Source organism: Lytechinus pictus, chromosome 17, assembly GCF_037042905.1.
Source record: "Lytechinus pictus isolate F3 Inbred chromosome 17, Lp3.0, whole genome shotgun sequence".
NCBI classification, from domain to species: Eukaryota; Metazoa; Echinodermata; class Echinoidea; order Temnopleuroida; family Toxopneustidae; genus Lytechinus; species Lytechinus pictus.
The window spans coordinates 17,294,535-17,309,260 of record NC_087261.1 but is presented as its reverse complement, the minus strand read 5'-3'; the positions used below and the strand labels follow the sequence as shown (position 1 = coordinate 17,309,260).

The following is a 14,726-nucleotide window of genomic DNA, read 5'->3' as shown; positions in this document are numbered from 1 at the left end:
TGATACTTATAACACACTCACTCCGTGAAATATCCAAACTTTCCTTCTGTAATCAGTACGGTGGTTATTAGAGAGGCAATGTTGACCCTGCGGTAGATCAGAAGATGAAGAAAAAGGGAATATACGTAAGGATTTCGTACAGATGTAACAGATGTTTGCATCAATTGTTATTATTGTTTTTATTACTTTGAAGTATCATCACAACGAACAACGTATCAGCAAATACTTTTGTTAAAAAAACATCACATGTATTTGTATATGCTCTTTTGTGCATATTTCATAAGCAAAGCTTTGTACAAAGTTTGTTGACAAAGACATGAACAAAAAATTCATTTTGAAATTGTTAATCTGCATTACAATTCGTGCCTCTTTATCAGTGTAATGCAGGATAAACGCCGTTACAATCTATATTAGCTTTTATATCAACCGTTATGTTTACAAGTCATGTGTATGCCTTGACAATTTTTAAATACTATCTTTTAGATACCTTTTCTGAGAGTTCAATATGGTTCACGTTCTAAACAGTGTTTTGGGGAAAATTCATTGGATATCATTCATGAAACATTACTAATTTACTATATATAAATATATTTCGAACCTATCTCTTCGCTGCGTTTTCCTTTGTTCCTCAAGATGTTTGATGTAGTTGATCAAGAAATCTGGATTACTAAGGTGCCTTGATAACATGATCATCGCTGTCTCAAGATCAGAGTTCAAATACTATAGAAAGAAAGTCGACAGAATCTAATATCATAATGTGAAATAATTTCTTGGAAGACTTTTGATAACTGTTTTATGTCCATTGTTACGATAAGTTAATCTTGAACATTGTGAACATGGAGATTGAGTCGTTCGTCACCATGACAACAGTTTACTTCAGAATCTGCTGTTGCAAGGACTGCCAATATCATATAATAAATCCTCTGCATATGAGCATGCTAACGTTTAAGATCCATATACATGCATGAACTTAACGACCAATGTCCCCATGCGCCCCCGGGTCTATTAAAGTGCGATGAAACACTCTTTTTATATCATCACTCTTTTTGTGAGGTAATCTCTAGACTATGTTATCCAACCGCTTTAAAACACCTAATCACGTTATAGACTTCCCTCGCTACTGTTAAATACAAATGATATAATTATTGTTTTAGGAAGTGTTCCACAGCTGAGTTAATCCAATTTTTGACGTTGGATATATCACTGCATCGAAAGTCATGTCTACAACAATACTATTATGATAAATAATATATTGTCTGACATGTTTTACCTCGGGGTCTGTGGTTGGTGGAAGAATAGCCAAGCCTGCAAAGAGCATATTCTTCAAGTAATCCAGTGCATTCGCAAATGGTACACCAAGATGGCCAATTTGCTCCTCCACTTCAGACATGTCGGTTTGTAGTTCATGAAAAGCTACACATTGAGAATAAACGTATAGGATCAATACGAGTATTTGACTCATATGCAACTTATCATATTAATTATACAACCATATTTTTATAGGGGTAAGTCGGGTTGAAATGACATGTATTGAATAAAAAGAGGGGGAAAATACAAGGTCAAAACTTATGGAACCGGAGGAAGGTAAAGAGATTTTGTTGAATTGAAAAACATTTCCACCATTTTAGAAAAGATACATATATCAAACAACGCAATGTATCCTTTAAAGACGCCTTGTACCTGTTTGCACTCGACCTTGGATCTTCTTCTCTAACATCTCAATCTCACGGACTTGTTTGCTTATTTTCTGGTGACTTCGTCTGTAGAGGATGACGCCTACGACGACGAGGACAATGGTGACGAACACAGCAACACCAAGTACAATACCGACAATGAGACCAACGTTAATTTTTGTCGTCGAGTAATCTACGTAGCCAGGGTAGAATACCAAATTTCCATGGAATACCTGTACTTGATTTGAAAAAAAAATATTTGTTCTCTTTTAGATTTGATATTTTGTAGTCTTCTAATCTTTGAATCTTTTGATAAATGTATGCATGCATAAACCGGTAAGGTTTATACGTGCCATGCTTACAGCCGAGAATTTTAGGTATATAACGAGAATTTGGCATGTGCCAACGGTTGTGTTTGAATATTCGTTTTATAAAGAAATATATGGTAATACTAATCATGCATGCTTATCTGTCATTCAATGAACTATATGGCAAACACAATCAGCTTAAAAAGAAAGGACAATATTGTTGAAGCAGCAATGCTATGATAATGATGATATGCTATGCTACAAGGGCCTCCTACAACATGTACAAGCTGCTGATAAGGGCATGAAAGTACTTTTTTGCGTTGCGTAATATACTTTTCTGCTTTTGATGATGCAAACGTGTAACATGTGGGACTGCCTACGAGGAACGACATACCGTGACAGCTGGTAACCCTTGAGTAGGTCCGGGTTCAACTGTTCCATTGATGTTACCAGGTTGAGGCCTCTTTTCCGGTAGCTGGCATCGTAACATATCCGTCTCAAGATCATCCACATCACATACACCATCAGGACCTATCAAAACTGTAACATCATCTTCCGTGCTGGCTAAGTTAAGGTTCATTCCCTAAACAAGGAATAAAATATGTGAACAGTGCGTTGATGATCAATTTCTATTATCTGTTGCTGATCAATTTCTAATATAAACGCAATGAGTAAAATAACGCACAGATGATGTACATTATGTAGTAGAAAAATAATCGATTTTGGATCATAATATACAAATAAATATGTGTATCCAAGTTTGGTCTGGCAATTACTATTTTTTCGCGTGGGGCGAAGCCCAAGCATGCCCAATGGAAAATTGGTCGCATTCACCAAGCCTCCGATCGAAGGCCATGTATATTTGGTTGATATCCGTTATCGGTATCATCATTAAATACAACAGATAGGAAATATTATTAAATGGGTATCATGCATAGTACTGACGCATGGCCAGCGATGCATCCGGTAAAATTGCCATGCGCCCGGTAATTACTTATGCATAGTAAATTTACCGGATGCATGGCAAGTAATGCTTCGGTAATTACTTGTTGATTATGCATGTTGTAAAAAAAATGATTAGCCTTAAAATTCTACCATTCTATAAAACAAATGATATATAAGTTCGTTTGTTCATCGGTATGATAAGTGAGCATTCGGTAACTATGGTAACTAGTCTAAATCCAATCGATCGTGGGTTTTATCAGTTCCATAGTTACCGTATTTGCCACAAAACATATTGATGAACTCACACCTGTGTATCGTTTGTATAATAAAAAAAGGATGATGCCGGTCTTCAAGTGTGATATTATGAATATAATTTAATAAATTTGATAGCTTACTGCGTGTACGCGGACACTGTTACAAGATCTTCACGAGAATGACTTTTAATAAGCCACGCCAACCAAGTAAATGTTTTTTTTTTTCATTTAAAAGCTCGGGTACTATTCCTGGCTTTACGGCATGAAGTCGCGATTCTTCGCATTTTTTGAAAATTTTGTGACATGCGTTGGAAGTATCTTTGGTGACATGACGAGGTTAAGACCAAACACTGGTTTAGATTATTATTATGACGAATATAACGAAAAAGATATCGAGGTCTGACGTCACACAACAGCAAAGTTAAAATATATTTGGTCACATGATTCGATATGAACCAATCACTATAAGAGGATATGATACATGTAGGATGTAATGTACTATATCGAGCAGTTGGCCTAGATTCCAGTCAATTAGCTGGCAAATAGTCGCTGTTCATTTGGGACAATTGTTATTTCTTCATGTATGTGTTTGACCTGTTTATCTAATATACCGCGCAGAGCGATTGCATGGTTGTGTCGAGTATCTGCAAACTGTACCTCATTTCTCTTTAAAGTAGTGTGCAGATTGATGACCGAATTGATTTGGCAATCCTAAAGAAACTTTTCATTTTAAAACCTCATTTATATTTAACCGAATATCAGAGAACTTGGAAGCGGGACAGTTCTCACAAGAGGTCTCCAACTTAGAGCCATCGAAACTAATCTTTCGTGGAAAGAGCATTATCAGTGTTTTGTGAACAGTGTGATTTCAATGGATCAATGGGAAACTCGGTGCAACCAAAAACAGTGGCAATTTTATTAGAAATTCGTAACGATCTATTGATATTGGCTTATACATGTTATAGAAATTTCCCGAGAAGGTCAGACTCACTTTGATCTCAAGACGACTGTTGCCGCTTTCATAGATTCTGTCTGATCCATTAAAGCTGCAATAGAGAGGGTCTGGGTAGTATTGAATGAGACCGCCATCGATGATGTATCCATCGAAGTCAAAGGCCAGATTTGCCTCTATTGTGTCATTTACTGCTCGTCTTCTTCTGTTAGGTATGACGTCATCAGGGAAACTTGGAGTAGGACAAATAAGAAGAGTATCCGTTCCATTGCACTCCTGTGTGTTTTAACAAAACAACAACATAAAAACTCCATAGAACTTGATTGATAACCGCAGAAAATTGCCATGATCCAATTTAATGTTTCGCAATCGTTCACCGCTTGACAGTAGCGTACCTAGAATTTTCCACAGGAAGGGGGGGGGGCAAAATCGTCCGCAAAAAATTGACAACCAAAAAAAATATCTTCAACTTCAAAGGAGGGGGGGGGGGACACTGGCTCGTCAGGGATCAGTTGTCAGTTATGACTCTTCAGGGGTGCAGGTATACAAATGTACGTCCTTTGCATGGTTTGTGACTCGTCAGCCCCCCCCCCCCTCCCTATAGGTACGCTAGTGCTGCTTGGTCGCGATTGCTATAAAAAGAAATTTTGAATCGTTATAGAAACCCCAGCAATTATGGCAACAACATACACACATGTCCAGAAATAGAGTCATTCTACGAAAGATGGACGCACCGCGAATAAACAAGAGCATGGAGAAATCTGAATTGTAGAATAATACGAACGATTTTTTCGTTTTCCTTTCTACTTTTATTTCTTGACTTATATTGTGGGTTGAGACGTGTGGATCACAGTAATTTCTCTCCAAGCACATGAGCTGTTAAGCTTAACAAAATATTTGAAAAAAATAAATATTTTACATTTTTTTGGCGTAATTTACCTCGGATCCGATGGAATGTGTCGTGAGTGAAGTAACGAGAACCCTAGGCTCTTGGATCAGATCAAATCTTTCCCCCGTTACTTCGATATCAATGCCTCCTCTGTATGAAACCAAAGGAGAGAGAGAGAAAAAAAATATATTACTCATTGGACATGTCATCTACAAATCTTATCAGGTAAAGTTTGTAATCATTTCTATCTGTGGGCATGAAAAAAATGGAACAGTTGAAGAAGATGATTTTCGTGGTAACACTACAATGAAAGAAGATGATGAACTCCTGGCAATGTTTCCAGTAGAAATGATGTAGTGATGCTGAAAATTATTTATCTTTCTGTTTATCGTTTCAGATTATGTGATCGAAATCTTTTATCCTGGGAAAAGAACCAATACTTGCAAGTCAGAGTAGTTTAACTCTTCAGTTGTTACTTGTAGTAAATCGTATGTAAAGAAATTACGTTTTATCTTTATAAGTACATGCATATTTGTAAAAAAGGAAACTTACATCAGTAAAGCGAAAATGTACAAATAAAAAATCCCAACGTCTTAATTTTCTATTAACGAAATTAACGATTTTCTTTTTTAAAGTTCATGTGTCATAATTTGTTATTTCATTATTTCAATTTAGGTATCACAGTTTCATTTCTAACATTATTCTTTATAATATATGTAATTAATTGAACTATCAGTTTTATCACTTATATATTTCCAAATCTTCGTTTTGAATGTTGAGAAACAACTTTAAAATGAAATCGAATCAAATGAAATATTATCATTATTGTTATTTATTTTAATTGTTATTTCTTTATAAAATTCTATTATTATTATTGTTATTCTTATTATTATTGGGAAAATTATCTAGAAAGACCACCAAATATATACTTACGACAAAATGGATTTGGGCGTGCCTGTAACACTTATTACCGGGTTAACTTTGTAGGTAAAGCTGTATTTCCCAAACAGTCTTTCAACTCCATCAAATGACATGATCAATTTGGCAGAGGTTTCTTCATTATTGGTTATGCCGCTTGTAATACAAGTCGTCGTCGAATTTTCGAACATCCTGAAAGATTGGAACAAATCGGTTACTTGCTCAAAAGTGAAAGTCGTAAAAATTGCTTTGCTTTAATTGTAATGGTACATGTACGGGTTATTGAATTTCCGAGATAATATTAAATTCACTGTCCAAGAAAGCAACTTTTTTGATCAAATTTGGAATGCCAGTGTGCCTACGGTTCTTTCAGTTTGGTGGGCGTGGAAGAGGGGTTAGTTTGAACGAGTGTGTTTGAGCGTGTGTGTATATTTGAGGGTGGGTGCGTGTGATAAAAATAAAGACGGAGACAACAAACTAATCCTCCGAACTTTAGTTTCGCATTATTTAATTACATACCATGACTGCATTATAGTCTCACGCATTGTTTTGTTATAATATTTAAGATTATGATGACACTTACAATTCGTTGCATTGTGCTGCTCCGAATCTCGCTTCGATGATTCTTCCTGTGTTTAGGTACATTCCTGCAATGGTGACCCGGGTCCCTCCCGCTGCCTGTCCCTCAGTAGGGCTAAACCCCGAGATCATGGGATCCTACAAAAAAAAGAAGTGGAGGTTTATTTATCCATCGATTGCGAACATTTTTGATTAGAAGAACAAAAACAAACAAAACAAAAGGATTCTCTAGTGGCGTCCGATAATATTATACCTTATTATTTTGACATTTTTTATAATGTGCATGAATAACATTTCCTTAATCCATTGAGGAATTTTGTATGGCAACCCAGATAAAGAATGTAGAGCTATTAGGCAATAAAGAAATTGTGCATATTAAGCATGTTTTTAAAGTATTGTGTGATTTAAACAAACTTTATCATCAAATTGGAACGCTATGAATCTAGTTTATTCAATGTTTCATTTATAGCTCCACCGAAATGTTTTCAATAACTGCCCAACATGTGTATTTGTAAAACAAAATGCTAGGTTTACTAACAAAATTTATTAAAGCATTTAGTATGCTTAGTGTTATGAACAAATTATAATATATAGTTCCTTTGAATGCACTAACCCTATAGTGGAACCGTTCAATACTGTTTCCCGTCCGAGTCTCACTACCAGACCATATCTTAATCGCGATGTGTTCTGATTTTACCGCGGGAGATAACCCAGTTAGGCAACTTACACTGAAAAGAGAGACGGAGTGTTATTTGATAACATATCTACATATAAACATGATATGTGTACTAAGAAAACTAGTATCGTATATACTCTTTTATACTATATTCAATGAATAATGCATCAGGGAAATAAGTAGAGATGACAAGCAAAATGGCAATTAACAAGTGACGCACACGCATTGTGCAATGAACAACATATAATAAGTATTTAAATAATGGCCACGTTTGCCAGGAGGAATGTAGGTAGGCTATAGACAAATATGGGTTGAACACACGCATAGCTTGTATCTCCAACAAATATTCCCTAGCAATGTTCTCTAATATAGTTTGATGATTTAAAAGTATCACAAAATAATTATGATCATTCCAATTTTTACATTGATGTAAACAATAACGTCTTTTTGTGTAGCATGTTAGCAGTAGGCCCTTCAATATCGCCGAGGTGAGCTCTAAAATCACAAAAATGCAAACATTTCATCTTGTTATGAGAACGTCGAACACTTTTCATTTGTCTGTAATATTTAAATTTGCTGTATAGGGCCTTGCGAGGGCCGTCCCCCACCCCAACCTTTCCCGATACGACTACACCGTTACCTCTGCCCTGGTTGATAGTAGGAATCCATGTCAGCGAGGTTACACATCAAGTCTCCTATAGTAACCTCTAGTACATCATTAAATGCCACTCCTAGGTCGGTTCCGATGATTTCCAATCTTGTACTGCCATTGATTGGACCTGATATGGGGTAAAACTAGAGAAAAAAGGTTTGTTGTGGTCTTTTGATTTTTGACATACAAAGATCATTGATAAATCGTAATTATAGTAAATCGCAAAGGCATAGACCTTAACCATATTATGCAAAATGGTTATCACTTGACTATGTATCAATTCTTTACAGTTTTAGTTGTGGAAAACAAAGGATGGAATCATAATATCTTATATTAATAAATATAACAAGAAAAAGACTCTAAATACACCCTGTCAAAATTCAGAGCAGTGTCTTTCCCCGAAAGAAAGTTACAAACAGCTTTTCATCGAAAATTATCATACAAATCAGTAAACATAACAATGACGACTGCAGGAAAGCTGCGCATACATTCGTAATTCCGAAGCTTCGTAATTCCGAAGGTTCGGTTATTCCGAAGGTTCGTAATTCCGAAGGTTCGTAATTCCGAAGGTTCGTTAATCCGAAAACGAAACAAGGTTCGTAATTCCGAAGGTTCGTCAATCCGAAAACGAAATAAGGTTCGTAATTCCGAAGGTTCGTCAATCCGAAAACGAAATAAGGTTCGTAATCCCGAAGGTTCGTCAATCTGAAAACGAAATAAGGTTAGTAATTCCGAAGGTTCGTTAATCCGAAAACGAAATAAGCTTCGTAATTCCGAAGGTTCGTTAATCCGAAAACGGAATAAGGTTCGTTAATCCGAAAATTAAATAAGATTCGTATTTCCGAAAATGAAAATTATTCATTTTGGTAACAAACACGGTGTTGTCATTACAAGATAACACGATATTATGCAATGATAGTAAAAACGATCGATGATACATGCGTGTGTTAGGCACAAAAGCAGGACTGCACAAAAGCATGTATTTCATTAAGAATAGGCGCCCGGATCAAGCATAGGCTAATTTCGATTTTATCTGAGCAATTGCTGCCTTTAGCAAATGGTTTAAGGATGCAGGGGATTAAGTTTATTGGTCGCGTGCGAGTAACCTCCAGATAATAGGATTTGTATTGGAGGGGATGTCATTTTAAATAACAGCTTCTGCTGGTAATAAAAATAAAAATAATACGAATAATGATCCTTTTAAGATTTGGGAGCGCGAACCGCAAGCTTAAAATTTATGATATCCCAACCTGAAAACTGGACATTTTATACAATTTTGTAACCAGGAATAGAATGAGTTCCTCAATAAACAATACTTGATGCGAGCGAGAAACGTGAGCCAAATTTTCCGATTTTCCAACCTGAAAACTGGACATTCTAAGCATTCTTGTTAAAAAAATAGATGCAAGTGCTAATAAGCGCGATCCCAAAAGGGTATTCCATTTTGAAAAAGGTCACTTTTTTCCGACGGGATTTTTTGGGGCAAGTATCCACCCCCCCCCCCCTCCCTGTCCCCGGGTCCGCTACCCCTGAGTGAAGCGAGCAAGATTTTGGAGCATAGGCGATTTAGCTCTAGTAACTTAAACTCTTACTAATCATGAATAGGGTGAGCATCTAAACAAAACCATTAATGCGAGTGCAAAGCGTTTTAAATATTTGAATATATATATATATATATATATACACACATATATATATAACGAAATTACAAGATATATATATATATACACATATCAAAATATACACATATACACAATCTATATACACATATAGGCAGATGGGCAGAGTGGTCGACTGACAAGAAGATTAGATATTTCAAAGATTATTACTTAGACTTAAGGAATGGGATATAATTTTTTTCCATATTGAGTACTTTTGTAATCATGAAAAGAATGCGTACTCGCGTATCTCGCTGAAAGCTACAAAAATCGAATCGTGAGAACAATAATCTGTTTAAATTGACTAAAAAATTGCAATCATGAAATTTCAAAAAAAAGAAGCTCGCTCCTCATCAGTTTTTTTATTTGGTATAAGGTATTCGTCCAGTTCTTGGTAACAAAACATGCATAGAATGTCCACTTTTAAGGTTGGAATATCACACATTTTTGGTTCGCGTTTTGCGCTCGCACTAATTATTGCTCATTGGTAGTCATTCTGATCCTGGTGAAATAAAATTCCTAGAATGTCCAGTTTCATGGATAGAATATCACAAATTTTCAGCTCGAGCTTCGCGCTTGCATTAATCGATTGGTGAGATATATAGGCCTAGCACATATCCCATTCATGAGTCACCAAATGCAAAAGCTTCCTCTCCTGGTCAGTATATGAAAAATTTCAGCTCGCGCATCGCGCTCGCGTTTGATTCTTTCATTAAATTCATATCCCTTTTTCATGATTACGAAATAAAATCGTAACGTTTACTTTTTATGTGGGGCGTTTTGGCCCATTGGATAAGTCTTCTGACCTTAAGGCAGAGGGTCGTAAGTTCCAATCCAAGTCATGGCATTATTTCCTTCAGCAAGAAATTTAATCACACTGTGCTGCACTCAACCCAGGTGAGGTGAATGGGTACCCGGTAGAAATTCGTTAATGCCTTCATTTGGGCGCCTAGGCAGCCCAGATAAAGCCGGGATAATAATAATAGCTGGAAGAACAGTTTTCAGAACTGAAGTGGCTTCCCTGGATATCCATATCATTATTATCATTTTAGGCCTACATGAAATTTCCAAAAGTTTGAGCACGTGATCCGCTCGCAACATCTCACAAGGATGCCCTTTTAACAGTAATTGACCAAAAAGGTGAATTTTACATCTTCAGATTTGATTTTCCCCAAATCGCTTGCTCGCTACGCTCGCAAAAATGAAACGTAAATATATAACTTATCAATCAGAGATCACTTAAATTTTTTTTGCTCAACTTAATTACTACAAAACACACAAGCTCTTTACACAGATGATAATCCTATGGCGAAACTATCTGTTTGCACCAAAATGCCCCTATTGGCCCTTTTTTGGCTATGCCCACCCACAAAAAAGGAAAATACGTTCAGCCGCCACTGGTTTAAAAACACGCATCGTCTTCATGGGTAAGTGGAAAAAGTTCTTAAAATGTCCCCTTTAGATCAGGTCAGAGCTTATATTTAAAATTTCTGTTCGCGCTTCTTGCTAGCAGTTATTATCTAGTTACATAGGCATCACGTTTTGAAGATCACAAACATATTGCCCATCATATAAAAAAATATAGCTCGATCTCGCATTATTTAAAAAGGGTTTATCAGGTTATTACATATTTACATTATTTTATAAGTATAAAGCTAATTATCACCCGTATCAGACATCTGAGCTGGTCATTTACAAAACCGTATTGCCCTACATTTTCTGAATATCGGGAAGGGTAGGTATATTGTTTGTATTTTCCTCGGTCTCAATGCGCGTATTTACTTTGCATGCAGAGACGACGCAAAATATACCTTTGTATTTTCCCTCGTCTCACATCCGGGCATTTGTTGATGCGTATACAGAGATACGCTTCATAAGGATCCGCGCACCAACAATATACGTCATAATAAAGACAACGCTGGATCCGGGCGCTTGCAAGTACGTCATAATGGTAAAGTACAGAGCCTAGACTGATATTAACATGACTCAATAGAACTCTATTTTTAAAAGAAATATCCCCATTATCATGATTTTTGCTCTAGATATCTGATTTGGATGATAATAAAAATATTGACTGGCTCTTCTTTCGGGAACATCAAATATATTGCCCCTAAATGACCCATATTGCCCTCGTCTAAAGACTCGGGCCAATATGATTCTTTTGCTGGCAATATATTTGATTTCCCCTCAAGGCCAGTCAATATTATATAATTATTGACTGTTAGGACCACCCTTTCAAAGAAACAAACAAAAATCAACTTAAGCTGCCGATCGAGGAAAATATGACTGAAACAAAAATTTGCCCCCCCCCCTATTTGACAAAAGTTGGATCCACTGGGAGGGAGGTAGGGGGCACTTGCACCCAAAAAATGAAATAAAAACAGGGAAATGCTTATTTTTCCAAAATGGGAAAGTTCGTTTTTTCAAAAATAAATATGCTGTTTTTCATGTTTTTCGAAATAAAATACTCTTTTTAAAATATACAAGTTAAGTTTTCAGGCTGGAATATTGCAAATTTTCAGCTTGCGCTTCGCACTCTCAATTATTCGATTGGAGAAATATGTATCCTAAAGAGGTCACTAAATGCTTTCTTTAACAGGTTCCTTCTCTGGTCAGTATGTTTAAGCTCGCGTTTTGCGCTCGTGTAAATTCTTTAGTTAGATTCACATCTTTTTAATGACAGCAGAAATCTGCTCGGATTTTTAAAAACTTATTTTCATGTTTTATTGAAATACCCTTAAGTTTTAGCTTGTGATTTACGCTCGCAACACCTCGCAATAATGCCATTTTACGAATAATTGACCCCTAAACGAGTTTTACAACTTCACCTTTAATTTTTTTACCAAGCCGCTCGCTCATTATACTCTCTCCCGAAAAATAAAGCCTATATATACATTTTGCCATAATAAGAAGTCACTTAACCAAAGTGCCCATTTTGACGTAGGAGTTTCATTTCTTTGCTTTACCCCCCGAACGAAAATTCGTTCGGCCGCCCTTGCCTTCCCATCCTCATAACAATTGAACAGCAACAGTGTCCCCCGCCCCCTTGCCTCTGCTTCTGCTTTCCCGGTTTTCATTTTTCGGATTAACGAACCTTATTTCGTATTCGGATTAACGAACCTTCGGAAAAACAAACCTTATCTTGTTTTCGGATTAACGAACCTTATTTCGTTTTCGGAACAACGAACCTTATTTCGTTTTTAGATTATCGAACCTTCGGAATAATGAACCGTCGGAATAACGCCACAAATGTTCGGATTAACGAACCTTTTTTCGTTTTCGGATTAACGAACATCAAGGTATAGGCATTTTACGTGTTTCGGAATTACGAACCTTCGGAATTACGAAGTGTAACCGGAAAGCTGCTATGAAGCGATGTATATCCTTACTGTGAGAGTCCTGGTATAAAAGACGCGACACATACTTTTTACAAATTGACATTTTGGTCTTTTAACTATTACTTTAAAAACATATGCTATCATCTTACTTCAGTTATTACTGGTGCTGAACAAAGATTAGTCTCATTCTGATTGACAGATCGATTGCTCTGACAAACATCACTCTCAAGGACATTACAGTCATTCCCACACCAGCCACAGTTTAGGAACGAAGGTGTTGCTTCTGGAGATAGACACCGGCTGCAGCTTCCATCGTTGGCTGAACACTTGTACAGAGTCACTTCAAGGCAAAAGAAAGTTTGTTCGTATTACAAAATATTTTCGCAATCCAAAATACAAGCCCCCACATTTTACGTACGAATTTCTAAAAATTGGTTCTCATCTTTTAACATTGCGGGCAATTTATGTTAATCAAAAGTTGAATAAAATAATAAATCGTCGTTACTGTTTTATACTGATCATAAATAATTCAACGCTTTAGGTGTTGTTGACTTAAGTTGAAATAAAGCACAAACTTTTACTATTGTGCCTAAAGTTACTACACAGAAAAAAAATTATTTGATACATTAATGTTTTAAGAAGTTTCAAATTAGAAGACAGATTAAAAAAATATTGTAGATACTTTTGTCATACCATATGCATCATTAGGGTCATCTATATAGTGTTGGTAATTCCATTGAACGGAGACGCTCACATTGTTCTGAAGGATGTCGTCAGCATACATGTACTGTAAAAAATGTATATAATTGAAATAAAGATCTAGGCTAGAGTATACTTCATCTAATTGAATATTTATTATTTGCTTCCAAAGAGGGTCGGTAGATGGATATGCAGGGAAATGCTTGTATATAGGCCTAATATAATTTCTTGTTAGCGCATTCTGTTTGGTCTAATTAAGCCTCCCCATTGAACTCTCCATATAAATCATGTAAATCCTATTAACTGTCATTGGTAATGACATGGAGCTACTAATTGTTAGTAACTCTATGGTAATAAAGTCCAAAGTACTTCATGAGGTTGGTACATGATGTACCAACCTCACTCTTGTATAAAAGAGATGTGCTAATTGGCAAGGGACGTGTGCCAGATATAAATGTAATAGGTGTTTATTGATAAAGTAAAGCTAATACATAATGGGTGGGTCAATGTTCGCATAGGAATAGCTCGACAAGGATGCGGTGGAGTATTACACGTTGACTGAGTGATTCTGTGATTTCAATTTGTCAAAGATACGGAAAAGACTGTTCCTGAGACAAAGTACATATTAAATTGTGTATATGAAGCGTGATATTCTCGCTTCAGATATTAAAAAAGCGCTGCTGTACATCGGTAGGTATGAATTTATTAAATATTTTGAAAGACACTCGTTATAGTAATTTAATACTTTTAGTTAGTAAATTAAAGAATATGTGTCTTTTGCATACACCATATGACTTGAACACTGTAAATGAGTAATGTTTACCTCTTTAGTCCCACACAGAACATAGCTTTCATTGAAGAATATAGTTTCTACTCGTGCCTCGTCTCCATCAATAAGAAGAATGCAGTCGAATGACTGGATCTGCGAACATTGAATTAAATACATAATGATCAAATATACATTTTGCCATCGATAATATGATGGTGATTTGATTCTTGTATAGAGCAAAGGTTCATGCGTCCACTACTAAATCATAATGATAATACTACTACTACTTCTAACAAATAATAATACTAAATATGTAGTAGTAGTAGTAGTATAGTAGTAACAATAACAACAATACATTGATTGTAATTTTACTCAATCACTGTGATAATCTGCATGCTAATCGGTAAAGCCTTGTC

The 14,726-nt window shown here is 36.0% G+C and overlaps 1 protein-coding gene across 1 annotated transcript in view; it reads right to left on the bottom strand.

Annotated features, from left to right (window-relative positions):
- Positions 1–14,726, bottom strand: part of LOC135157280 (plexin-A4-like) — a 51,466-nt gene that overhangs the window by 11,433 nt on the left and 25,307 nt on the right. Inside the window, exons 11-24 of the mRNA XM_064112350.1 lie at positions 14,365–14,463; positions 13,536–13,629; positions 12,992–13,182; positions 7,835–7,989; positions 7,132–7,246; positions 6,523–6,656; positions 5,955–6,131; positions 5,072–5,171; positions 4,172–4,408; positions 2,376–2,564; positions 1,681–1,906; positions 1,271–1,413; positions 599–720; positions 22–87 (exon numbers count right to left, since the gene is read on the bottom strand). Of these exons, the coding sequence (XP_063968420.1) occupies positions 22–87; positions 599–720; positions 1,271–1,413; positions 1,681–1,906; positions 2,376–2,564; positions 4,172–4,408; positions 5,072–5,171; positions 5,955–6,131; positions 6,523–6,656; positions 7,132–7,246; positions 7,835–7,989; positions 12,992–13,182; positions 13,536–13,629; positions 14,365–14,463 (2,048 nt within the window). The remainder of the gene's footprint in view (positions 1–21; positions 88–598; positions 721–1,270; positions 1,414–1,680; positions 1,907–2,375; positions 2,565–4,171; positions 4,409–5,071; positions 5,172–5,954; positions 6,132–6,522; positions 6,657–7,131; positions 7,247–7,834; positions 7,990–12,991; positions 13,183–13,535; positions 13,630–14,364; positions 14,464–14,726) is intronic.